Source organism: Macaca mulatta, chromosome 10 (assembly GCF_049350105.2).
Source record: "Macaca mulatta isolate MMU2019108-1 chromosome 10, T2T-MMU8v2.0, whole genome shotgun sequence".
NCBI classification, from domain to species: domain Eukaryota; kingdom Metazoa; phylum Chordata; class Mammalia; order Primates; family Cercopithecidae; genus Macaca; species Macaca mulatta.
This window is the reverse complement of record NC_133415.1, coordinates 110391478-110417992: the sequence shown is the minus strand read 5'-3', so window position 1 is coordinate 110417992 and position 26515 is coordinate 110391478. Positions and strand designations below refer to the sequence as shown.

General features: G+C 52.8%; 1 protein-coding gene and 1 long non-coding RNA gene across 15 annotated transcripts in view; one reads left to right on the top strand and one right to left on the bottom strand.

Moving 5' to 3' along the window:
• ZBP1 (Z-DNA binding protein 1) overlaps positions 1-11866 on the top strand; it is a 16714-nt gene extending 4848 nt beyond the window's left edge. For 4 of the 11 annotated variants that reach the window (XM_015148723.3, XM_077952026.1, XM_077952024.1 and 1 more), the window contains 6 exons: positions 165-233; positions 688-861; positions 2448-2615; positions 3852-4055; positions 5394-5612; positions 10696-11866. In XM_015148723.3, coding sequence (XP_015004209.3) covers positions 165-233; positions 688-861; positions 2448-2615; positions 3852-4055; positions 5394-5612; positions 10696-10865 — 1004 coding nt within the window. In that variant the 3' untranslated portion in view covers positions 10866-11866. Of the gene's footprint in view, positions 1-164; positions 234-687; positions 862-2447; positions 2616-3851; positions 4056-5393; positions 5613-7034; positions 8663-10695 lie in introns of those variants that run through there. The other 7 variants (XM_077952019.1, XM_077952022.1, XM_077952020.1 and 4 more) reach the window with 3 other exon arrangements.
• Positions 7499-26515, bottom strand: LOC114670514 (uncharacterized). 4 transcript variants are annotated; one of them, XR_013400067.1, is made up of 3 exons: positions 18772-25297; positions 17514-17557; positions 7499-9877 (listed from the first exon to the last, which is right to left on the bottom strand). It is a non-coding gene; the product is annotated as an uncharacterized LOC114670514 (long non-coding RNA). The 4 variants fall into 4 exon arrangements; XR_013400068.1 differs by lacking the exon at positions 7499-9877 and adding an exon at positions 11708-11837; XR_013400065.1 differs by lacking the exon at positions 7499-9877 and adding an exon at positions 12213-14779.

Sequence of the window (26515 nt, the reverse complement as noted above, 5' to 3'; positions counted from 1 at the left end):
CCAGGGCACAGGCAGGACTTGATGTCAAGTGTGTTTAACTCTGGAGTCTGAGTTTGCAACTACCGGCGTTGCAGCTCACCCTAGGGTGCTGCCCACCTTTGTGGGGTGGAGCCCTGGTGCTGTTTTCTGTCCCCCACCCCTCTGACCCGTCTTTCTTTCTCCAGCCGAGAGGCCCCAGCAATGTGTAGCTACAGTTCCAGAGACCCCTAGCCCTCAGTTCAGCCAACAGCGGGGTAAGTCATTGCATGCCCCTTCAGCTCCCGGGACACAGGATCCCACTCCTCAGGAACCCCAGGCCCTCCTTGAGGGTACGAGATCTCACCAGTGTTCAGGGGCCCTGTCCCACCCACCAGGTGGCTCCCAAACAGTGTTCAGAGCCAAGACCCAGCCCTGACAGCGGGAGAATCTGAATGTCGAGCAGTGATTTCTCCAGTCAGACAATAGCTGACCCTCACCATGCACCCACCATGTGCCAGGCCCAGGGCAGAGCACTGCGTGCACATCCCCCATCCTCAGGGCACCTCTGCGGTGCGTCATCATGACCCCGTTATCGTGGTGCCCATTTTACAGATGAGGAAACCAGGCCTCGAGGGGCTGGGTCCAGGGCCACACAGCTAGAAAGCGGTGGGTGAGGCAGATGCAAATTCTAGGACTCCTCTCTAACCACGTGGCCGTCCTGCCTCCCAGAGGAAGACATCTACAGGTTTCTCAAAGACAATGGTCCCCAGAGGGCCCTGGTCATCGCCCAGGCACTGGGAATGAGGACAGCAAAAGATGTGAACCCAGACTTGTACAGGATGAAGAGCAGGCACCTTCTGGACGTGGATGAGCAGTCCAAAGTGTGGACGATTTACTGCCCAGGTAGGCCCCCAGCTGCCTGCACCTGGGCTGCAGAGGGAAACCATGACACTAGCGCTTGGTCTTTGCTGGGTGCTCTGCTGAGAAGCTCACCAGAAACTGCCAGAAGCTTCTGGAGGTCCCACTGACAGTTCACTGCAAGGGCTTCCAGGAGGAAGGGGTGTGCTGGCAGGATTAACCAGGAACAGCTTCCTGGAGTCGTGGCCCAAGGGCTGCAGTTGCAGAAGGCCAGCGAATGGGATGGAGGTGGCCCATTCCCAATGTTCTCAGCTCTGAGGTGCAGGTATCAGTCTGGGTTTGGGAATAGTTTTCTTTGAGCACTTTGCCCAAGTTGGGGTTTTAAAGTTGGCAGAAGAGAAGGCAAGACTAGGCTCAGACCCCTACTGGGTGGAGCCCCAGGGTCGTCTTCCCTGTGAGATCTAATAGGCGCAGGGCCAAGATCCAACAGGCCCATGGCACTCTTACGGGTCCTTGAAAATGTTTTAATTTTAATTTCATTTAAAATCAGAAGAAATGAATACTATAATAATAATGAATATCTAAAAATGGACCAGGCGTGGTCGCTCATGCCGGTAATCCTAGCACTTTGGGAGGCTGAGGCAGGCGGATCACCTGAGGTCAGCCTGGCCAACATGGCAACCCCCTGTCTCTACTAAAAATACAAAAATTAGCCAGGCCTGGTGGCCGGCGCCTGTAATCCCAGCTACTCGGGAGGCTGAGGTAGGAGAATAGCTTGAACCTGGGAGGCAGAGGTTGCAGTGAGCTGAGATCACACCACTGCACTCCAGCCTGGGCAACAAAAGTGAAACTCTGTCTCAAAAGAAAATTAAATTAAATTAAATTTAATTTAAAAATCCGGCCTGGGTTATCCTTGACATACAATGTAATTTAAATATTTGTGTATGGGGGAAGGGCCCACAAAGGCACAGGAGCCGAGACCCCAGAGGGTGGTGATGGGCCCCACACAGTCTGGGCAGGTGCCTGCCTCGACCGCCATAGGGCGACTCAGCTACTCACGATGGGTGTCCGAGGGGGTCTCAGCATCCTAGGGCTGCTATAAGGAAGGAATAATGCATGACAGTCACCAGATTTTAAACACTAGTGACAAATTCAAATATCTAAAATGTCATGGGTGCAAAGCACAACTGATCTGGCCAATGGGCTGCTGTCTCTCGGCCACTACTCAAGGGAGAAGGGCAATGGTGCAGGTGCTCGGGGGTCCGGGCTGTGGCTGCCCCCCAGGGAGAGCAGTGTGGGGCCCCTGCAGTCCTCCCAGCCAGCAATCATGGCGGCCTCCCAGCCAGCAATCATGGCGGCCTCCCAGCCAGCAATCATGGCGGCCCAGCCATGGGGGCAGCAAAGGACACAGGTAGGGTGACTCACAGGGCTATTTTCAAGCGAGGCTCCCTCTGAGGTACCTGGGGTGTCTGTTAAACACTCAGCTCTGGCCTCCCACTTGGCCCTACTGACTCGGAACGCCCAGGGTATTTTAACAAGCTCCCCAGGAGAATTTGGTGCTGCCGACTGGTATTGGGAACCCCTGACCCATAGAGAGGGGCGAAGGGATAGAGTTGAATATTATTTTGCAGAAGGTTCTGGAAGAAGAGCAGAGTCGGCCTCAATTATTTACCAGCACAATCCAATCAACATGATCTGCCAGAATGGACCGAATGGCCGGATTTCCATTGCAAACTCCGAAGCCATCCAGATTGGACACGGGAACATCATTACAAGACACACAGCCTCCAGGGAGGATGGTGAGTTACCCGAGAGAGCCCGGGGAGGGGACCTCGGTGGGAGGCCACCTGATCCACTGGGTGGGGGCAAAGGGTAGGGATGGGGAATGGGGGAATTCAGCCCTCCAAGGGGAAAGGGTTGCTTCCAGATCCCCACAGTCCACCTTTGTGGCCGTCCTGAGAATGAGGACGCCCGGATCAAAGCTCTCCTGATTTCCCTGTATTCTGATACCTTCTACGTCATTTTAAAATTTTATTTTATTTTTATTTTTTAATAAAATTTTAAAATTAAGATGGGGTAGCTCTGTGTTGCACCTGACTTTGTGCCTCATTTTCAATGGGGTCCGGTGTTTTTCATGAGAAACGACTCAATTTCCTCTCCCTCCGGGGAATGCCACAGGGGAGGTGATCATAGCACAGTATTTGTTCTGAGACACGCAACTTTCCCCCACATTTTAACAGGCTGGAAACTGGGGTGCATCTCACCACCTGTGCTATCCTGGTTTGGATGAAATGAGGTGTTGCACTTTGAGCCCTTACCCTGTGCTGGGCACTGTGGCAAGAGGGAACAGAGCCACCTGTCAGCCCAGCCTTGTCACCTGTGAGTGACAGCTTCAGCCCCAAAGTCGGGACACTCCCTGTAACCTTGGGAGAACCTTTCCCCTCTGTCAGCCTCAGTTTCCCCAATTGTGAAACTAGGAACTTTGTTCTAGAATCTAGATCATAGTTTCCCCAGCTTTAATCCTCTGAGCCCCACATTCCCGATTCTGGCCATACCCATGTCTGATTATTTAATTAATGTTGAGTAGTGCACATTTTTAAAATTTTATTTTAAAACAATTTTATAGTATTATTTTAAATGAAAACCATTAAAATCACCATAAAAATAAATGTTGTCCCTGGCAGTTAAAACACTGCAGAAGGCTCTGAGCCTTTGGTGTTAGCACCAAAGGAGACTTTGTCTCTATGAGATCAGAAGGCTCGGGAATGACAGAATCAGAACGAGGAGCTCATTGTTTGGGTTTGTGAGTGTCCCTGCAACATCCAGGCACCAGCCCCAGTCCTGAGAACCCAGGGAGCCCCAAAATGAGCTATTCTGCCAGGTACTCTTGCTGTCTAAGCCAGAGCCTGAAGTCTTTGGCCCCCAGTTTGATGGTGTCTAGGAAGAATTCAGAGGACAGGACTGTGGGTGGTGGTGAGGAGGGGGAAGAAGCCTGCAGTAATCTCTGGTGAGGCTGTGCCACTGTCCCCTGCCAGGTTCTACTGGTCCCCGCCACCTCCCTTCAATGGCACCAGGTCATTCCTCAACTCAGGGGACCCTGAATGATCCCTGGGGGCCCCAGGACATCCACATGGAGCGGTCCATGCTCAGACGGGTGCAGCTGGGACACAGCAATGAGATGAGGCTTCACGGCGTGCTGTCCGAGGGCCCTGCCCACAGCCCCCCTGGCAGCCCTCCAGGTAACTGGGGATCTAGAGGCCAGACCCACCCCTGTCACCCCGTGGGTCCTCACTGGAAGGAACTGGAGCCAGAATCTTTGTGGGCAGAGAAGCATGATGGGAAATTCCTTTCCTTCCACCAGGCAGCTGAACCAGAGCAGAGCAGGTGGGGTTTTTAAAGCTAGCACTCTAGGCTGGACACAGTGGCTCCCACCTGTAATCTTAGCACTTTGGGAAGCCAAAGTGGGTGAATCACCTGAGGTGAGGAGTTCGAGACCAACCTGACCAATATGGTGAAACCATGTCTCTACCAAAAATACCAAAAAAAAAAAAAAAAAAAAAAGTACTGGGCATGGTGACATGTGCCTGCAATCCCAGCCACTCAGAAGGCTGAGATAGGAGAATTGCTTCAACCTGGGAGGCAGAGGTTGCAGTGAACGGAGATCGCACCACTGCACTCCAGTCTGAGTGACAGAGTGAGACTCCATCTCAATAAATAAATAAATAAAATAAAGCTAGCCCTCTGGATCCCCATCCCCTACAACCCACTGCAGGAAACCTCAGTTTCCCCATTTGTAAAATGGGCAGAGAAGCAGAGGCTGGGCCAGCTGGAGTAGGGTGATGGTTTGATACTGGAATGGTGTTTAGGGAGGTTGGAAGACAGGTGCCCTACTAGGTGCTGTGGCTGCAGTGACCAGAGGGCCCCGGGCAAAGGCCTCCCCCGCAGTGGGAATGCAGAGATGGGCTGGGGGAGAAGAACCAGCAGGGAAGCCAGAGAGGGAGGAGGAAAGCAGAGGCCCCGGGAAAGGAGTCACCAGAGAGCGGCCAGGCTGGCGAGCCCAGGGAAGCATCTGTGGGGTTCAGCGAGAGGGGTCGTGGTGACCTTGCGGGGGTGGTTTCTGGGAACCAGGGAGCAGAAGGGGTCTGGGGAGTGGAGGAGGTGAGACTCAGTGTGGATGGTTCTTCAGAAGTTTGGGTGGGAAAGGGCAGAGCCAGATGACAGGGGCTGGGGCCAGGCTGGGAGCCCCCATAAGATTTCAACCAAAAGTGGGGGCCAGTGTTCCAGTGCAGTGGGAAGCAGGCAGCAGAGGAGAGAGGAGCTGAATCCCAGAAGACACTGGCGTCCAGATCAGCTGGGCAGGATCAGTGGGGCAGACCCACCAGCTGGTGGAAAGACGCTTCCCAGGCAGCCCAACAGCACGTGTGGAGGTGTGGTGGGCAGGCACAGGCTGTGCGCCTGGGATGGTGTGGGCCGCTGGTGGGAGGTCTGGGGAGGAGGGTGAGTCAGTCTGGGGGTCAGGGCTCCGGGCCACTATCCAGCTGCTCCTGGCTCCAGGCCTGTCTCCCTTTGACCCACAGTCTCTGCCACTGCTGCCGGCCCAGAAGCTTTGTTTGAAGCAAGAATGCCCAGTCCAAGAATTCACCCCAAGGGGGATGCCGCCCAGAGAATCTACATGAAATCATGCTTTCTCGAGGATGCCACCATCGGCAACAGCAACAAAATGTCTATCAGCCCAGGGGTGGCTGGCCCAGGAGGAGTCGCAGGGTCTGGAGACAGGCAGCCAAGGGAGGACGCAGGTGAGCTGGGGTACCGAGTGGACCCCTGTGTGTTCTCTTTCTCTCCCCACCTTCCACTCATTCATTCATTCATTCTCATCAATCATTCGCTAATCTCTGGTTTCCCAGAGTCTGGAGGCAATGCTCACCCATAGCGAGGAGCAGCAGCTCTACAGTCAGAGCTCGAGGCTCCGTCCGCCTAGTGGAGGGGCCCACCCAAGTCACTTCACCCGGGAGCCTCTGTCTCCTTAGCTGGAAAGTGGGATGGTAAGAATAGCCTGAAGCAACCCCTACAGTGGTTGCAAGGCTGAGATAAAATCTGAAGGCAGAGCTCAGCCCTGCACCAGCCCTGCCAGCATTCAGGAGATAGGAGTGTTATTGCTGTCATGATTGTTTTGGGCCCAGAAAGGTGCTGGGTTGCCATGCAAATAAGGTTCTGCATCAGGGCACAGGCTGACCTGCCGCAGCAGAGACGCCACACATGGTGGCCCCGCCTGCTCGAAGCCCAGGTCTCATGTCTGGGTGAGGGTAGCAGACCAGGGATTCTTTTCCCTCAGGGATGAGTTGTCCCTGGGGCTCTATCCTCATCTGTGGGGTTGAACTTGGCACCAGCAAGCAGAGGGGCAAGACAGGGTACAGAGAGCCGCTGTTGTCTTTGACCAAGCCCACCCACCGCATCTGCGCTGTTCCGAGGGCCAGCACTTAGCCACGGGGGATCTGGGAAGTGCCGCCTGTGTCGAGGCAGCCTAAGCTCAGCAGAGACTGAGGGGAGGGGCTCCACTGCCAACAGGAAGAGGGGAGAGGGGACACCAGCGCGGTTCACCTTCCCAGCCACAGTTCTGCCCCTGGAAGCTGCACAGGCTGGTTGCAGAGCCCGAGGATCCCAACTCTGCAGAAGGGAGCTCGGGGCCTGGGGTAGGGGCAGCTGGAGAATAGGGCAGGTCCATACAAGGTGGATCCATACAGGGCAGGTGTACCTGGTGGGTGGAACAGTGTGGACAATGGCCTGGAGGTGAGGACATGACAGTACAGGAACCCACAGGGGTCTGAGGGTGACCTGAGTGTGGAGAGCAGAGCCAGGGTCTAGCTCCAGGCGGCAGTTGATGCTAAGGCAACTGGGAGCCATGGGGGCCTTAAGCAGGAGAGGGGCAGGATGAGATTTATGCCTCCCATATGAAGAAAGAATTAGAAGGAGGATTTGCACTCCTACCCTTTTGGGATCTGGAATAAGGGGTCACACCCAATCCCACCAGTGGGTAGAAAACGTGGATTCACAGAATCTGGAGGATTGGCCAGCATCCACCTTCCAGTGCCTGAAGGCCCAGGGGACGCATGTCCTGGAAGTCCAGAGGCTCTCCTCACCCCAAGGGCCATGTCCTTGCTGTCCCGGCACACTGAGGAGACCCTGGCCCCACGTGCCTTGCCTTCAAACTCTCCCTCCAGGACCCCTGGGAGCCCCATGTGACACCTGCGGAACGGGGGCCAGGAGCACAGGCCAGGAGCACAGGCCATGAGCATCTGGGAGCACGGACTCCCTTCCAGCAGCAAAGGGAGTCTCAGAAACCTCCAAGGCCACTGGGCACCCCCAGGAGGGCGTGTGCCACCAGTCCTCCATCCCCCACCTGGCTTAGGACCCCACAGCACAGGCCGTCTGCAGAACCCTGTGGGTCTCAAGCCAGACCACTGAAGACTCCTTTTTCTGGAAAGAACACAGCTCTGTGTTGTTAAAAAATGACCACACGCCCAAATTTGTCCTGCCACATCCTGACATTCTTCTCTGAGGTTCCAGCAGAGGAGCTGATGACATTCTTACCCCTTGTCCTGACCCACCCACCTCTCTTTGTCGCCAAGAGACATCTATAGGCATAGCTCAGAGATATTATGGGTCAGCTCCAGACCACCCCAATAAAGCAAGTCATGCAAATGTTTGATTTCCCAGTGCACATACAAGTTATAGTCACACGAGGCTGTAGTCTATTAGGTATGCACTCAATCACATTGTATCTAAAAAACAATGTATATACCTTAATGTGAAAATACCTTATTGCTAAAAGTGCTAAACATCATCTGTCTTCTGCCAGTCATCTTCTCTATGCTGGTGGAGGTCTTGCCTCGATGTTGATGGCTGCTGACTGATCAGGGTGGCAGTTACTGAAGGTTGAGGCAGCTGTGGCAATTTCTTAAAATGAAGTCCAACAATGAAGTCCACTGCAGCAATGGACTCTCCCTTTCACGAAAGCTTTCTCTGTAGCATGCAATGCTGTTTGATGGCATTTTACTCATACTAGAACTTCTTTCAAAATTGGAACCAAGCCCACCAACCCTGCTGCTGCTTTACCAACTCGGTTTATATAACAGTCTAAATCCTTTGTTGTCATTTCAACAATGTTCGCAGTATCTTCACCAGGAATAGATTCCATCTCAAGAAACCACTTTCTTTGCTCATCCGTAAGAAGCAACTCATCTGTTCAAGCTTTCTCATGAGATTGCGGCAATTCGGTCCCATCTTCATATTCCATTTCTAATTCGAGTTTTCCTCCTATTTCCACCACATCTGCAGTTGCTGTCTTCACTGAAGTCTTGAACCCCTCAAAGTCATTCATGAAAGTTGGAATCAACTTCTTCCAGACTCCTGTGAATGTTGATATTTTGACCTTCTCCCGTGAATCACAAGTGTTCTTAATGGCATTTAGATTGATGATTTTTTCCAGACAATTTTCAATTTACTTTGCCCAGATCCATCTGAGGAATCACTCTGTATTGCACTTATGCCTTTGTAAAATGTATTTATTGAAGAATAAGAAGTGAATGTTGAAGTTACTCCTTAATCCGTGGGCTGCAGAATGGATGCTGTGCTAGCAGGCATGAAAACAACATTAACTCTTTTTTACATCTCCATCAGAGCCCTTGGATGAACAGGTGCATTGTCAATGAGCAGGAAAAAAACAAACAAACAAACAAACAAACAAACTTTTTTTTTTTTGGCCTTTAGCCCAGGATCCTGAACACCCAGCTCCTGTGGTATGGACGATGAGCAGTAAAATGTTCAAAGGAATATTTTTTTCTGAGCAGTAAGTCTCAATGCTAGGCTTAAAATATTCAGTAAACCATGCTATAAACAGAGGTGCTGTCATCTAGCTTTGTTGCTTCATTCACAGAACACAGGCAGAGTCGATTTAGCATCGTTCTTAAGGGCCCTAGAATTTCCAAAATGGTAACTGAGGAAAGGCTTCAGCTGAAAGTCACCAGCTGCATTAGTCCCCAACAAGAGAGCCTGCCCCTTTGAAGCTTTGAAGTCAGGCATTGACATCTCCTCTCGAGCTATGAAAGTTCTAGATGATATCTTTTCTCAATAGAAGGCTGTTTCGTCTACATTGAGAACCTGCTCTGTCATGCAGTCGTGCTCATCAATGATCTTAGCTAGAGCTTCCGGGTAACCTGCTGCAGCTTCTCCATTAGCACGTGCTGCCTCACCTTGTACTTTCACGTTATGGGGATGGCTTCTTTCCTTAAACCTCATGAACCAACCTCTGCTTACTTCCAACTTTTCTTCTGCAGCTTCCTCACTTCTCTCAGCCTTTAGAATTGAATAGAGCAAGGGCCTTGCCCTGGATGAGGTATAGGCTTCAGAGACTATTGTGGCTGGTCAATCCTCCATCCAGACCACTAAAACTTTCTCCACACCAGCTGCAAGGCTGGTTCACTTTCTCATCACTCATGTGTTTGCTGAAGTAGCACTTTTAATGTCCTTCAAGAACTTTTCCTCTGCCTTCACAATTTGATTAACTTTTGACCTAGCTTTCAACTTGTCTTAGCTTTGGGCCTGCCTCTCTCACCAAGCTTAATCATTTCTAGCTTTTGATTTAAAGTGAGAGACATGCAACTCTTCCTTTCACTTTAGCACATAGACGCCATTTGGGGTTCTTTTTTATTTTTATTTTATTGAGATGGAGTTTCACTCTTGTTGTCTAGGCTGGAGTGCAATGGCGCAATCTTGGCTTACTGCAACCTCCACCTCCCAGGTTCAAGCGATTCTTTTACCTCAGCCTCCTGGGTAGCTGAGATTACAGGCCTGCACCACCACACCCGGCTAATTTTGTATTTTTAGTAGAGACAAGTTTCTCCATGTTGGTCAGGCTGGTCTTGAACTCCCAACCTCAGGTGATTCGCCCGCCTCGGCCTCCCAAAGTGTTGGGATTCCAGGCATGAGCCATGGCACCTGGCCCATTGTAGGGTTATGAATTTTCCTAATTGCAATATTGTTGCGTCTCACGGAATAGGGAGGCCTGAGGAGAGGGAGAGAGAGGAGGAGACGGCTGAGCAGTGACAGGTCAGAACACATAGATTTATTAATTAACTTCATCATCTTATACAGGTGATATTTGTGGCACCCCAAAGCAAAGCAATTACAATAACAACATCAAAGACCACCAATCACAGACCACCATAACACATATAATCAAAATGAAAAAGTGTGAAATATTGTGAGGATTACCAAAATACGACATAGAGACAGGAAGTGAGCATATGCTGCTGGAAAAATTGGCACTGATAGACTTGCTCCATGCAGGGTGCCACAGACCTTCAACTCATGAAAAACAAATGCAATATCTATGCAGTGTAATAAACCAAAGTACAACAAGGCAAAGTGCGATAAAATGAGGTCTGCCTGTCACTTCCTCCTTGAGTGGCAGGCAGGACCTTATCCTGAGAGGTGTAAGGCCTGGAATGTTTTTGTTTTGTTTTGTTTTGTTTTGTTTTGTTTTGTTTGAGGAAATTGCTGATCAGAGACTGTCAGTGCCAGGGCATGGAGAGCCATCCTTTGGGGCCCCTGGGAGGACTGGGAGAGCCCTGGGATGGGGGCTTTCTGGTATCATTTCTGCTCCTCCATTTCACTGCTGTGAAACTAGGACAGGACTGGCTACATGATCTGGGGGCCCAATGCACAGTGAAAAGGTGGGGCTCCCTGTTCAAGACTTAGTACAAATCTAGACAGTAACAACAAAGGCTCAAGCTGAGCTTGAGATCCTTCCAAGAGCGGGTCCCTGTGGAAACGCCCAGGCCACGCGCCCATGAAGCTGACCCCCCATCTTCTCTTCCCCAGGTCCTCATCCCACAGACACACAATCCAGAAGTCACTTTCCTCAAGACATTGGTCAGCCCATCACTCGAAACTCCTCGAAGCTCACCCCCAAGCTGGAAGCTATGACTCTTGGAAACAGGAGTCACAAAGCTGCAGAAGGCAGCGACTATGTGGATGAAGCCTCACACTAGGGGAGCTGGTGGGGAGGTGGGATTTCATGCACAGCCTCACGTGGGGCTTGGACACGTGGGGGTGGGTGCATGCTAGGGACACTAGCCTGCTGCTCTCTGCATTCCTTAAGTGTCTTGTTTGTCCTGCTTGCTTCCAGACATAACCTGCATGAGTCAGTTTTGGGGGATGGACCTGGTGTGGGGATGAGTTCGGGCCAGGTCTTTTGACGGCCAGGAGCAGATGACAGGGAGTTGCTTTGGGGAACCCTTGGTGTGCCAAGAGGAGGTGGGTAGATGGGAGTGGGGCTCGGTAGCCTAGCCTGGCCCAGGCCTCTCTCTCCATTCTTTCCTGGGCTCGGGGCACCTGCCTTGAGTTACCTTCCATCATGGCTACTTGCTGTGGTTTGAATGTTTGAGTCCCAACAAAATTCATATCAACACATAATCCCAACTGGGCGCAGTGGCTCATGACTGTAATCCCAGCACTTTGGGAGGCTGAGGTAGGTGGATCACTTGAGCTCAGGAGTTCAAGACCAGCCTGGGTAACATGGTGAAACCCTGTCTCTACTAAAAATACAAAAACATAGCCAGGCATGGTGGTGCGTTTCTGTGGTCCCAGCTGCTCCAGAGGCCGGGGAGGGAGGATCATTTGAGCTCAGGAGGCAGAGGTTGCAGTGTGCTGAGACAGCGCCACTGCACTCACTCCAGCCTTGGTGACAGAGTGAGACTCCATCTCAAAACAAAAAACAAAAAAAAAACCTTAATCCCCAGTGCAGTGGTATGAAGAGGTGTGACCTTTTGGAGGGGATGGAGTCAAGAGGGCGAGTGGGATTAGCGCTCTCATGAAAGGGTTTGAGGGGGTCTGTTAGTCCCGCTTGCCTGTCCGCCATGTGAGGATGCAGTAACAAAGTGCCATCGTTAAAGCCGAGACCAACCCCTCGTCAGACACTGACTCTGCTGGCACCTTGATCTTGGCCTTCCCAGACCCTGAAACTGTAAGCAATAAATTTCTGTTTATAAATTGCCCGGGGTGAGGCATTTTATTATAGCAGCCTGAGCCAATTGAAACACTGCCCCACTCTCTTCTCACTTGAGGTCTGACTTCCTCAAGGCCCATCGTGGCCACCTGACCTCCTTATCACCCGACCTTTCTAGAATCTTCTCTCCTCAGCCTTGATCTCTCAGGAATTTTCAGCTGAACTCCCAAACTGAAAATTCTTTCCCACCCCCACCCCTGGTCCCCAGGCACTGCTGGAAGTCATTGGCTGACCCATGGGTCAGGTGACTTCTTCTAGCCAATCAGCAGAGAGTGCTTGTGGATTAGCCCATTTTGACGCTGCTGATAAAGATATACCCAAGACGGGGTAATTTATAAGGAAAAAGAAGTTTAATAGACTCACAGTTCCACATGACTGGGGAGGCCTCACAATCAAGGTAGAAGGCAAAAGGCACATCTTACATGGCAGCAGACAAGATAGAGAATGAGAACCAAGTGAAAGGGGTTTCCCTTATCAAACCGTAAGATCTCATGAGACTTACTTCACTACCACCAGAACAGTATGATGGAAACCATCCCCATGATTCAATTACCTCCTGTTGGGTCCCTCCCGCAACACACGGGAATTATGGGAGCTACAATTCAAGATGAGATTTGGGTGGGGACGCAGCCAAACCATGTCAACTTGTTATTTACCAGACCTGACCACCCCGCTAGGGGCTAAGTTCCCCTAGAAGGGCTATGGGCTCTGCAACATTTCCCGAACCACGGGGTGGGGTGGGTAGTGGAGGGATTTGGTGGGGCATGGTGGGAGGAAGATAGAGGGGGATAGAGGGAGGTGGTGATCAGCTGGGCAGGGTGATTGTGGAACAAGAGCTGTGTCCTTCCTTCAATGTGCACATAGGCACACATGTGCACACACACGTGTACACACATACATGCACACACAGAGGCATTCTGCTGCCCGCAACTCCAATGCCACACCCAGCCCTCAGGTGGGAGTTTGTCACACTCTGCTGTGTCTCCTTCACTGGCCTTGGCATCTGACATCCAAAAGCTGATGCCCCCTGGGGCTAATATCTACCTTGGTAGGGAGGGGCTGGCTCATCACAGGGCCTCAGTAAAAACACTTATTGAACAAACTCATGTCTCCTTGCCCAACTTAACTGGGAGGATCTTTAAGGCAGATGCCTTGACATATTGGTCAGAACCTAGACTGACAGGTAGAACTTACAGTTCATCCGTTAAAGGGGATTTGTAAGACATTGTTTAAGCTCCTAGATCCAGTCATTCCTGAAGCGGAACCTATCCTAGCACTTACCCATTAGACGAACTGAAAGGTCCCCTTTGTGCTGAAGCCGGTTCCACTGGGATTTCCATTTCTGAAGGGCAGCTGCTCCCTCACCTCCCCTACCCACTCCCCTTAGCTCACTGCTACTCAACCTGAGGCATGACCTTACTGGGAGATTTCAGAGCTCCCAGCCTAGCTGGATGCCTCCTGTCTGCTCCTGAAGCCTCCTCTGCTCCCTACATCAAACCCACACTTCAGTGTCCCAACATTTCCTTGTCATTAGTCTAGCTCTATGTCCATCAAGACTCATTTGGTTGTAGATGACAGAAAGCTGAGGCCTGCTTCAGCACAAAAGGGGATACACTGACTCTTCTAACGGACAAGTCCAGGCATAGAGCCTGCTTCAGGAATGTCTAGATCCAGGAGCTCAGGTGATGTCTTAGAACTCAGCCTCGCTCCACCTCCCTGCTGCTTTCCTCTGTTTTCAAAGACAGCCCTTGGCAGCTCCAGGCCCCCACACCACTAGCTTAGCTACCCAGTGGAGAGGGATGACTCTCCTGACAGCAAAAGCCACAACAGATGGCTTTAATTGTATGCCCATTCCCCACTACTCATTGGCCAGAGGAATGGAAGGCAGTGATTGGCCAACTGGTATCACATAGCTTATCTCTGGAACCAGGATGGGGAGCAACCACCCCCAGTCACATGGCCTAAGGGTGATGGATCAGCTGTTTTCTAAAGTTACCAGGAAAAGCATGCTGGACAGGCTAGAACCTCAGAAGTCCGCTGCATTCCTCAGCTTCGAATGAGGAATTTACTGGGCTCAGGGGCCCTGGCTTTTGACTCTTATATCTCCAGGGTCCAATGTGTGCTGGACAAGGCCCTTCACTGACCACATCCTGCAGGCTAACCCCTGTGCTGGGCTCTTGGGCTACTGAGAGTGGGAGATAAAACCCTGTCATTGATAGTGGCTCACAGCGAGCCAGGAGGGGGACACACACAGGCAGGGAGTTCAGAGCAGGAACAATCACAGGGAATCATGGGAGTGTGGGACAGGGGCGCAGACACAGCCTAGAGGGGTTCAGGAGGCTTCCTGGAGGAGGAATAAACTCTCAAGAGCCCATTTTTCAAGACCAGGCAGCGGGAGGAGGCTGTGTAGGGTGGAAATGGTGCTCTAGGCAGGGGCACAGCTGGGGTAAAGTCATGAAGATCAGAACCAGCTGAGTTATTCAGAGAACCACTGTGGTTTGGGTATTGCCAGAGAGCCCAGCACAAAGAAGAGTGGAGGGAGGCTGGCTGGGGAGGCAGGTAGGGACCAGACCATGGCTGCTTGGGAGTTTGGACCAGACACTGCTGCACAAGTCAGCCCACAGGGAGGACTGGGTCCATACGGCCATTGTATTGACTATGGGGGATAGGGGCTCTTGTCCCATGGACTGGAGCTGCTCAGCCACACTGTAGGCAAAGTTATCTCAACCACCATGCTGATCTGGGATCCCCAGAGTATTTTCTCATGGAGTATCCAGTTTGCAAACATGAGTCACTAGGCAGGAGGGGATGAGAATGGCATTTGGCTCTCTTTCTGGGCGTGTCTTCCTTCTGCATGGAGCTGCAAATCAGTTGCTTGCCTCAAAGTTTGGCCAAACTCTGTGGATAACCAGGCCCCCTGTCAATGAGGAATCAAAATATGCAGCTTCCACCCCCAGTCTGAACCAGAATACTCATTTTCCCAGCAAGACTTTCCCTGTGTAATTAATTTGTCATAAATACGCTGACAAAGCATTGCTAGCAGTTAATGGGGGCCAGAGGTGAAGGTCAATGTTGGTCTCCTTGTGAAGGAAATTAACTAGATACCGTTAAAAGCAGAGAATGATTAAGTCCATCCGCCTCTCAGCCCGTGCTTTGGCTAGCCCGCCCATCTGCCCCTCCCTTCTGCGATGGTGTGTGCAAATGGAGCTTGCAGCCCCAAGAGCTGGATGCGGGGAGGAGGAATTTGCTCCAGGTGTTGGAAATGATTTTCTGAAACCACCAACCTGCTCACAGATACAATTCTATGTTCTCATTCCAGCTGCTCTCCTCCTCTCTGGGTGACCTCAGACAGGACTCCTCACTTGTGGGATTTTACCAGGCAACCAAAAGCGGATGCTTAGAGCAGGAAGAAGAGTCTACAGAGGGACTCAAGGGCATTTTGGCTTTGAATGGCAGAAGCCTAGCTCCCCAGGCTCAGACACAATGGTGAATATATTTGCTCATGCAACTGGGGAATCAAGGGACACTCATGTTCAGGAATGCTTGGATCCAGAGGCTTAAGCCTTCCTTTCAGGTTTCTTTCTCTCCATCCCTCTGATGAGGCTCTCTCCACAGGGCCCCAGCCACCGAAGGCTCACGGTCTGCCAATGTGGAAACCCTGGGAGAAAAAGCCATCCTCAAACCAAATGCTGCTGGGAGTATGTTGCAGGGAGGATTCAGATTGGCTGTGCATGGGTCATATGCTGATCCTTGAACCAGTCAGGGAGAATGCAGTTCCCTGATTGACTACTGTGGGGTCCAATGTGCTCTCTCATAGTAGGGGAGGCTGAGGTCCTCTATGTGGGATGTGTTCCCCAAGAAAGAGTGGTTCTGGGATCAGAAAAGGGAAGCAGTGCTGCACCCACAAAAACCAAGTGTCTACTTCAGGGAATGGTGTATGTATGGGTGTTACTTTTCAGAATTCTTGAAACACAGAAAGCCTTTCTTTAGAGAAAGAAAGACAAAACATCCCTTCATTTGAAGGACAATTGTGATGTTGAGGAACTTCACAGATTAAAGGCTCTTCCAAGGTTCCTACAGGGAGTGGGTGTCAGGCTCCCACCATCCTCCTTGGCTACAGGTTGGATGCATGGGATGGACAGTGGCCTTACACAGAGATGGCAGATGCCAGGGACAGGTGCAGCCCAGAGGATGGGTTCTGGTCTAGGTGCTGCCCAGCCCTCCTTGTGCCAGGGGCCCATCATTTGACCCTCCCTGTACCTCTGTCCCTACTTTGTGCAACACCAAGAATTTCTTCTCTGCCTCCCTCACAAAATGTGGGGGCAAGATGCAATTAATGGTCGTGGTGGCTTTCACTTTGGGAGTGTGCAAGGTGGGGTGGACTGAGGGGTCACTAGTAGCCTGTTAGTTACAGAAAACCCTACTCAAATGAACTTCTTTATGTAAAAAGGTGTTTTCGCAAGACATTTGAAGAAAGCTTTTAATATGAAGGTCAGACAAAAGCAAGCAAACATACAAGAGAAATTAGGAGGAAGAAGAGAAAATGCAGTGAACAGAAGAAAACATCAAAGCTCAGTCACTAACACCCTCCAAGGGAGGCGAGGTTATCACAACCAGAAAGCAAGAATGATTTGTTGAATAAAGGACGTTTAGGAGAACCAGAACATGCTCCTTGACATTGGAAGGATGAAAGCTGAAAAAATGTTAAAAAGGAATAGTATGGTGGTTGGAAAAATAAAGTTGAAAAAAAGCTTCCCAGATGTAAAGATTTGTTTGTAAGATGGAAAACAACAGGGGAAAAAAGAAATTACTCGATAAATGAAGTCAGTCCTACATCTCATAAGTAGAAAGTATGAGGAAAGTGGGAGGTATATATTATCTTAAAAATACAAAAGTCCCAAAATGAAAGACCATGAATTTCTAGATGGAAAGGCCCTCCTAATAGTTGGCACAATGAATACAAAAGCCCCAATCAAGGCATCCATTATGATGAAATTTTAGAAAACTAGAAATAAAGAGAAGATTCTAAAAGCCTTTGGAGACAAAATAAAAATGGTCACACACCAGGAAAAACTATTGGAACTTCAATGGCATAAGATGGCTCAGTGGCAACATGGTGGGTGGAGGAAAATGCCTTCGGAATCCTCAGGGAGATGCCTCCACCCTGGCTTTGCTATCCCCCTGCAAAGTGCTCACTGGGAGAATGGATTGACAAGAATATTATCCAATAAAATGGCTCGAAAACTTTCTGATATGGTTTGGCTGTGTCCCCACCCAATTCTCATTTTGAATTGTAGTTCCCATAATCCCTATGTGTCGTGGGAGGGACCTGATGGGAGGTAATTGAATCGTGGGGGTGGTTACCCCCATGCTGCTGTTCTCATGATATTAAGTGAGTTCTCACAAGATCTGATAGTTTTATAAGGGGCTTTTCCCCCTTCTGCTTGGCACTTCTCCTTGCTGCCGCCAAGTGAAGGCGGACATGTTTGCTTCCCCTTCCACCATGATTTTAAGTTTCCTGAGGTCTCCCCAGCCGTGCTGAACTGTGAGTCAATTAAACCTCTCTCCTTTATGATTACTGAGTCTCAGGTATGTCTTTACTGGCAGCATGAGAATGGACTAATACACTTACCTTCCACGCCCCCTTTCTCAGGAAGAGACTGGTGGATGGTCCCTCTGAAAAAAAGGAGACATGCCAGGAAAGACCACACAGAAAATCAAACAAACAAAACAAAACAAAAAACCCAACAACCCTGCCTGAGGAGTTGTGAGAATCTGAAGCCTCACACTGCACAGAAAACCTACGAAGCCACTGGGTGTGGCCTGGAATGGAAGGCTGAGTGAATGTGGGAATAAAGTTTCAAGTGGGAAAAATGAAACCGATAAGATTTTTAAAAATACAGTCAGTTACGTATGTGTGGGTTCTGAGGATTGAAAATATCTGAAAAACAAGATGACTGCATCTGTACGAAACACATGTAGACTTTTTTGGTCATTATTCCCTAAATGATACAGTATAACAACCACTTACATAGCATGTACATTGTTTTAGGTATTATAAGTAATCTAGAGATGATTTAAAGTATACAGGAGGATGTGCATAGGTTACATGCAAATACTATATCATCTCATATCAGGGACTTGAGCATCCATGGATTTTGTATCCACAGGGAGTCCTGGAGCCAATCCCCTGGGGATACCAGGGGATGACTGTATGTTTAGGCATCTGTTAAATATTGTAGGTGGGATATTGCAGATCTATTGGTACTTTTGACTCAAAACCAAGAAGAGTGTTTTTTTTTTTTTAGTGTGTTTATTGACTCTTGCAAACTATCAGAGTTCAGGTAAGGCCTCATCCAGAAGCTCAAACAATGTGATTCAGGACCCACCGTCCCGCCGTCTCTCTGCATGGCTTCCCACAGACTCAGCTTTTTCAGGCTCCACACCGAGACTTTACAGCCACTAAGAGTTCCTCCCTGCTGGCAACAAAGTGGCTGCAGTGGTTCCAGACCTCACATTCCCACAGGGGGCAAAAGCAATTTCTAAACCGCCCCAGTATTTACCACCTCCAATTGGGCATGGGGATGAGAGTCATTAGCTGTAGCCAATCCAGGCTCACCCCTGAATTTAGGGGTGCTTAGAATGGTGGGGACCTTCTGTGATGAGGGCATTTTCTAAGCATTCTTTAATCCTACTCTTAAGTACATGATGAGACTGGGACCAAGGGAGGCTTGCCCAAAGCCACATGGCTGACAAGTGAGACCCACGTTCAAAATTTCAGATTGAAAACCAGATTTTCCCAGTCCTGGTGGTCAGCCCATCACGGAGGAGTTAACACTCCCATCCGCCAGGGTGCTAGCTCCTGTGGATGAAAGCAGACTGGCACTCACCCACAGGCAGCCACACCGCCTCAGCTGGGGAGGGGCCAGCAGGACCAGGATTTTGCATTCCACGAAATCCCTCCTTCTGCAAGAGCTCCTGTGAAACGGGTTCCTTGGACAGCTGTGGATACGCAGCACGATGCAGCCACCCCTGCATGATTCACAGGCAGCCCACTCAGGGAGGTTGAACTACTGCCCCAGGACAGAGATAGGATTCAAACCTAGCCATCAGGCAGGCTTGCAAGCCAGTGCTCTTAAACATGTTACTGAAAAAGCTGCCTAGGACATATCACTGCGGCCTGGCTGTCACCACCCAGCCCCTGGCTGGTCAGCTCCCCCACTATGTCTCGTTCACCTGCCCCCCCATGCCCACCCCGGGGCACAGTGACCTTTGCCACAATCAGCTGAGTGCCACCAGCTGCTGGAGAAGCAGCCCAGCAGGGCCAATGCCAGCAAAGCCCTGAAGGCGGGAGTGTCAGTTGGGGGTCCGGGGGTGGTGGCAGGGAGGGAGGGGGTGTGGCGCCCCTGGCTACAGAGCTCGGGACAGGCCTGGCCCTCCCAGCTGTGCCTGCAGGTCGGGGGCGTGGGGGGTGAACTGCGTGGCTGGGAGATCCTGGTGGTAAATCTTGGACCCGCCCTATTTTTGTGACTCCTCTCCGCCCCCAGCACCGGCTTACCGGCTCTGAACCTCCGCCTTTCCCTCTCACCTCCTCCTTCCTCTTAGATGGACCCCTGTGATGACATCAAGGCCACCCTGATAATGCAGGATGAACCCCCACCTCACGATCTTTAACTTAATCACCCCTGCAAAGTCTGTTTCTCCATGTAAGGTAACATGTTCCAGGTTCTGGGATTAGAACACGGGCATCGTCCTCGGAAGCCTCACGCAGCCCGCACTGCTGAGCGTGCTTCAATGTGCAGGGTAACCCATGCCCTTCAATGAGCAGCGCACCCCATGCCCCTCACACAGACATCCAGCTCAGAGTGCCAGCAGGGCCCAGACTGAGAAGGTACCGTCACAGGCGCCGCTGCTGCTGCTGCTGCTGTTAATATCACGAATATAAAAGAATAAATGGGAAAAAAAAATAATGGGGCTTGGCATCGCAGCCCCTTGTGTGTGTAATCTGACTGTAATCTCAGCCAAGTCCCGCCACCTCCGAGCCTCAGTTTCCTACTCTGTAAAATGGGCAGAAATAGGGACAGACCCTGCCTGGTCGGAGCTCATGCTGAGGATGAAGGGAGTCCTTGCCCAGTGGTTCCCAGACCTGGGGGCTGAAGCCTAGGCCCTCCCAGGGATTGATTGACAGCCGTCTGTACAGGTGGGGTTAGGCCGGGAAATTGTCAAAACTCACTCTGTGACACCCGCCCCGGGCTGAGATGTCTGGGGCGGCTTCCAGCTGGGCACTGGTGGGCTGCTGCCCCAGCTGTGGCCCCAGCGGCCCCATTCGGGCTCCCGGAGACTTAAGGCCGAGCCAGCCCCGGCCCGCGCCCTCCGCAGGTCTCGGCGCAGGGGCGGCCTGGAGGGGAGGAGCGCGGGGCCGGCCTCGCAGGCGCTCGGCACTTTCACAGCCTTGGCCCGAGCGCCCCCTGCTGGCCGCACGCCGCCGGCCGCCACTCACCAGGCTGGGCTCGGAAACTTCCAAGGCCTGAGGTGGAGTCAGGCGGGGTAGGGGATCCGGTGTGACCCCTCCTGTTCCTTCCCCACAAAGCAGCCAGACACACGCGTTTCCCCGACGGTTCCGGGGTGGTGCACAAGGTCTGCAGCCCGTCCACAGACCCCAGGTGAAGTTCCTGCTCTGCTCTCCCCTGGGGGGGGCCTCCGTTCCAGCTGATGCCAGTGCCCCAAATTTGGGGGAAGGAGCACAAACCCAGCACCCTTCAGAGGCTGATTTTCTTCTATCGTGGGGAGCACCCCTGCAACCTGGGTACCCGCTCAAGTCCCCAGTCCAGCTCCTGCATGACTCCCAAGGACCCTGCCTGCGAGCCCTCCTGTGGCATCGAAGTCCGGACCCCTGCAGGAGCTGATGCTCTCTGGACTCCCACAGACACTCACTCACTTCATCCCCCCACCAACTCCACGAAGAAAGGAATCTTTACCCCGTTTCACATGGAGAAAAGCGGAGGCACAGAGAGGTTAAGCTACTTGCCCAAGGTCACACAGCCAGTGAATGGCCCTCTAGGATTAAACCCAGAGCACAAAATGAGTACAGACAACCTCCAAGTGTGGAAGAAAACCCACATCATCAACCCTCCTGTCTGGGACGTAGGGAGGTGGGGCGGCGCCTCATTTGCAGGACCTGAAGAGAGAGCCCATTTGAGCTCACAGTCGGCCCACAGGCCCCTCTGGCTCACCATGCGGGTGGATGCCTCCCAGGTCTACACAACAGCGTAGGGCCAAAGACACAAACTTGGTCCACCCCAGACCCAAGGTTTTGCCCAACCAGTTTCTAGTTGTGTGATCTTGGGCAAGTACCTAGTCCTCCTGTGCCTCCGTTTCCACATGTGGTCACAGCGCCTGCGGTTCCTGGCACAGCCACAGCCTCATGAATAGCAAAGGGTGATCTAACTCAGTACCCACTAAGTCAGGCCCCACCATGACCCCCAAGGAGGCATTCCAGCCCTTCAGCAGGTGACGAGAACAGGCCCCCATCCCACAGCCAGTGACGAGAACACAGGCCTGGCGGGCCGCAGTGCTCTTGTCCCACACCCTGTGGTCCGTTGAATGGTAACAAAGCTGACAGTTACCAAGGGCTGACCACAGGCTGAGCGCGCGTGGAGTGCTTTACGAAGACCACCTGTTGAACACAGACCAGCCCTGTGAGGCGTATGATCTGCCTGTGCGTCCACTTCAGGCGGTGTAAACCCTCAGGCTACCAGAGGGGCCCAGGGCAGTTCACAGCGTGAGTGGCAAGTGCCCCAATGCTCCCAGCTTCAGACACAGGGAGGCGGCAGGGGTTGGACCGACACCATGAAGTTTACCCCTAAATGTGGATTTGTCAAAACCCATTCTGCACCAGAGAAATGAGGGCTTTAAAGTTCCTATCTTCCCCAAGGGAGTCAAAAACAAAGTGAAAAAACTCCAGAAAACTCACCTTGCTCCAAAGAAATCCAACCTACAGGGGCTCAGTCAGCCTCAATCACTTTTCTGGCCACACCCAAAGGGCGTGCACAGCTACAGGAATGATGTTGTAAAAGCAGATTTATTGGCACGAAGGAGAGCCACGATCTAGCGGTGAGTGGGAAACAGCTTGGCAGGTTACAGACTCTCCGTGGGGTATGATTCACTTTTTGTATGAAAATGCCTGGATGGATAAAGAAAAGCCTAGAAAGAAATCCGTGCACACGTGAAGAAGGGTTTGTTCTGGGTGCGAAATTCCAGGTGGTTGCTTTCTTTCAGCTTTATCTGGGTTTTCTACTGTATCTGCAAGGTACACATATTAATTGTGTAACCACAAACATCTACAAAATCAGAAGTGACCTAAGGGGACCGGCCTCCTGAGCCCTGGCCACCCTGGACCCCGGCCTGGGCTGAAGCGGCCACGGTCTCAGCTCTAGCCACCAGGTGGCGCCCCTGATCTGCTTTTGCAAACAAAGCCCGCGGTTGAATTCCAGGGCAGGAGGGCGCGGGGGCATGGATGCAGCCCTCTGCCTCAATTTGGTTGAGGACCCCTGGGCCAGGGGCTGGTCCCCGAGGTCTCACCCAGGGTCAGAGTTTCTGATTCTGAGACCCCCTACATCCATCCCATCTCTGCAGACCCTCAAATCCCAAGTCAAGCCATTCATCTGCAGAGCACAGGTGATGCCTTGCGCATGACCATCTGCCCAGAGGTGATGGCCTCGATGCATCCTTCAGCGGCTTTGTGTCTAGTCCCTACAGGGGCTGCCAGCGTCCATCTGTTCTGGGGGCTTCCCACCCACTTCCAGATTTCTCCTCTGGCTCATCTCGGGGACTCGTTTCAAATGGCCCCTCTCCCAGCTCAGACGCTCTCTACTGTGTCCTGGTCTATTTGCCTCTGAGCACCCGGAGGGATCTGCCGTTATTTTATATGCTGTTTCTTTAATTACAGTCTCTGTCCTCTGATGACGCTTCTGTCTCCACCAGGGTAGAGGTCTCATCCATCAGCTCCCCCCGGGCCCCCCAGGGCTGAGAACTATGTCTGGCCCACAGTAGCACTCAGCATGCACCTCTTGAATGAGTGAGGGAATGAACTCCCGCAGGTGACCCTGATGCCCAGTGGGTCTGGAAACCTGGCCGATTAACCTGTCCCTCGGGGCCTTTCGGGGTCCGGCCCGACCCACCCACCTTCCTTCTCTTATATCTTCTTCCTCATTCGCTCCCGGGGTCTAATTACGGCAGCCAGGAACACCCCTCTCCAGCTTCCGGGCCTCTGTTTGGGCAGTGCCTTCCGCCTGGACGTCCTGCCTCTTCACTTGGCCCTTTGCCCTCCTCCTCCACCCTGTAGCCCTCCCGGGCCTTTCTCTGAGGCGGAGTTTCTCTCTGTGTCCTGTAAACTCTATCCCACATCTTATGGGCCCCTTATGCTCTGCTTGAGACGCTTGTGTCTTCTCAAATGAGCAACACCATTTCGGGGGCCAGGCCTGTACTCAGAGCCCAGTGTGAGTGGCAGCTGACATCCGCCAAGGGACGGGATGCAAATCACAACTCCAAGGCCCCGGCCCCAGGCACTGTGCGGAGAAGTCGGGTGTGACCAGGGGTTCAGCAGCCCCTCCCCAGGAGGCTCCGACACAGGCTGTGGCTGGCAGCCTTGAGGACTCACCTCTTACTTGGCCCAGGTCCTAGCGTGAGATTAAGGACAGAGAAGGGGCAGTTCCTGACCTTGGCCCTTTGTGGGACCCGGGCTGAAGGGTAAATCGAGGCCTCCTGGTCCTCCTTGTTCCGGGGCATGTGCTCTGCCCTGGAGCTGTCTGGGTAGCTGAGCCCTCTCCCAGGCTGCCTGGCTCCGGGCAAGTGCCCACCCACCCTGTGCCTGGTTTCCCATCAGCACTGACCTCAGGGTTATTGTGGGAGTTTTAGGGAGTGGACACTCGTCACGCTTGGACAGGCCTGACACACAGCAAGTAAGTGTTTGTTGGACAAGAAAAAGTCAGCCTCACACAGAGAGCAAGCCCCGAGTGAAGCACACTCCCACCCAGAGAGGTGGCGGCTGCAGCAGGCTCCCCCTGCTTCGCGTCCCTGCTCTGCCACCGGCCTGCGAGCGACCCTCCGAGCCTGGGTGTCTGCTTTTGTCATGGGGATCCCTCATTCCGCTTGTCCTCCCACAGCACCATGAGCTCCCCAAGGCCCGGTGTCCTCTTCACCTTTGTGCCCTTAGCTGGAGGCCCCTGGATGCCATCTTTTCCCTTCCTTTCTCTGGCCCCTGTGCCCAGGCAGGCTGGTCCCATCACCCCAGCCCACTGTGATTCCTGGACCGGGGCCATGGCAGCCAGGATGCATCTCAGATTCCCTGGGGGCCACAGTTGGGCCCAGAAAGATCAAGGTGCCTGGTAAGCCCCATGGCCTCTGAACCCACTTCCTTGGCTGCCACGCACCCCCACGCAGAACCAAGTGCACGATCTCTGGACCTCAGCTGGGGTTTGAATCCCACTAACCAGTGGGGGACTTTGAACAAGGACTTCACTCCAAGCCGGGGTATTTACGAAAACGCAGGTCTGGGTCCAGGTTCCGAGGTGGTGGCCAATGTTCCTCTTGAAGTCACCAGATTAAGCATTGATTTTCTGGCTGATTCCAGTTTCGGACAGGGGATATCTAAGGCCAGGGCTGGAGGTGTCATAGACCATCCAGAGACTTTCTGCCTGAGATGAGGGGCTGCAGGATGGGTCTGGAAGTGACAAGCTCCCTCCCACCTTCTCTGCTGACTGTCAACGTCCAGGCAGAACCGCCTTTCTGCCTCCACCCAAACCCCGAACCTCAATCCCAGCCCGCACATCCAGAGGGGCCTCCCGGCTGGCCCACTCCTTCCCCACCAGCTTGTCCTCCCCTGGTAGGGGGTGACAAGGCCCAGCATAGCTCCCGTGTCCTCCTTGCCCTTCTCATTGCTCTGAGGGCTTCCAGCTGCTCCTTGGTGAAACGGGAAGAGCCTGTCTCCCCAAAGAGGGGGCAGGAGCCCTCAGAGCAATGAGAAACGCAACAGGGCCCCTCCTGGCACCCCAGCAGCAGGGTAGGGTCCCCACATCTTCCCTTGGGACTCAGGAAGATCTTCTCTGCTTCTGGTGAAGCCTCCTTGGGGAGGGTCCCATCAAAACCCACTTGTAGAATCCTCCACTCACCCATTCTCCCCAGTTCCAAAACCACCTCCAGCCAAGCCACCACATCTCTCTTGGCTATGGAAGGAATCTCTCCACTGGCCTCCCATGTCCCTCTGGCCCCTCCGTCCATTCTCTCAGCATTCAGGGTATCCTGGGAGCTACAACTCCAGTCCTGTTACTCCCTGGCCCTAACCTTCAGTGGCTCCCTATCGCCCCCAGGATCAGAACACTGAACTCCTGAACTCAGCCTTCAGTTCGCCAGACCCAGCCCTCTGCTCCTCCTCCTCCTCCTCCTCCTCCTCCTGCTCCCCAGCCAGAACTCAGCACACCGTACGCGCCCGTGCAGCCAGTTCCAGGCGCACCTGGCCTAGCCCTTGTCTCTGAGCCCCGCCATAATGCTATTCCCTCTCATGGAGCTCCCTTCCCGCTTCTTCACACACTCGTGCCCTCAGGCCCCCAGGCCCCTTTCAGATGCCCTGTTCTGGGCAACCTTTGCTCATGGGCCTGTAGTGTAGGCTGCTCTCCTAGGAGAACCGCCCTGGCCCCATGAATAGCTGCTCAGTTGGCTGGACAGAGGCTGTGGGTGTCCCTGTGAGAGAGGAGAGAACAAAACAGAGGGAGAAGCAGAGGAGTCAGTGGGTGCAGCTGCCCACCCGGCTTGGTCCCTGCTGGGCCCTCATGGGGCCACACTGCACCCACTGCCCCAAGTCCCTGCCAGTGACGTCCCCTCCACTCCAGCTAGTGGCGGTAGGTCTGGATCCTGGCCTTGGGGTCTGTGATCCCAGGATCTAAGAGTTTACAGCCACCCCTACACCACATCATGGGGAACTGGCTGTTGGACCGGGGTCTCTGAGGGGACATGTGGACCTCGCCCCTCTCCACCCAGGCCCGCTCCACACCTGGCTCGGATGTAAGTCCAGCCTGCTCTGCCATTTCTTACCATGGGGCCTGGGCAAAGGTCTAACCCGATGGAGCCTCAGTGTTCCCCCTGAGAAGTGGATACAGTCACAGTCCTTACTGCTCGCATGGCGGGAGCATTAGACAGGTGGCTCCTGGGCGCTGGGCATGGTGCCTGGCATACAGTATGTGCCCAGTAGGCCTGAGCCTCTCCTTGTTGATTTCATGCACCTGTTACCATGCTTCTCTTTTCTTTCTCGTGTCTGAATCCGGCATAGTCCACTCCGCAAAGTACGCATGGGTGTTTAGGAATACACAGAAGCCTGCTCTGTGGGCTGCAGGAGGGCGTCTCTGCAGCTGTCCAGGGTCAGTTTCCCAGTCCATTTCTCATCTTATCCCGTCCCACCCCTCTGACTCTGGAAGGAGCATGGTGAAGGAGGTGTGAGCAAGCCCAGGGGAGCACTCCTCCAGCATCACAGCAGGGCCTCCCTTGGCTCTGTCCAGCCACAGGGTGGGCGTTCGCTCTCCCCACCCCTGCCCCTGCCCCTTCCCTGGGCAGGTCACCAGAGCACCCCCATTGGAATGTTTG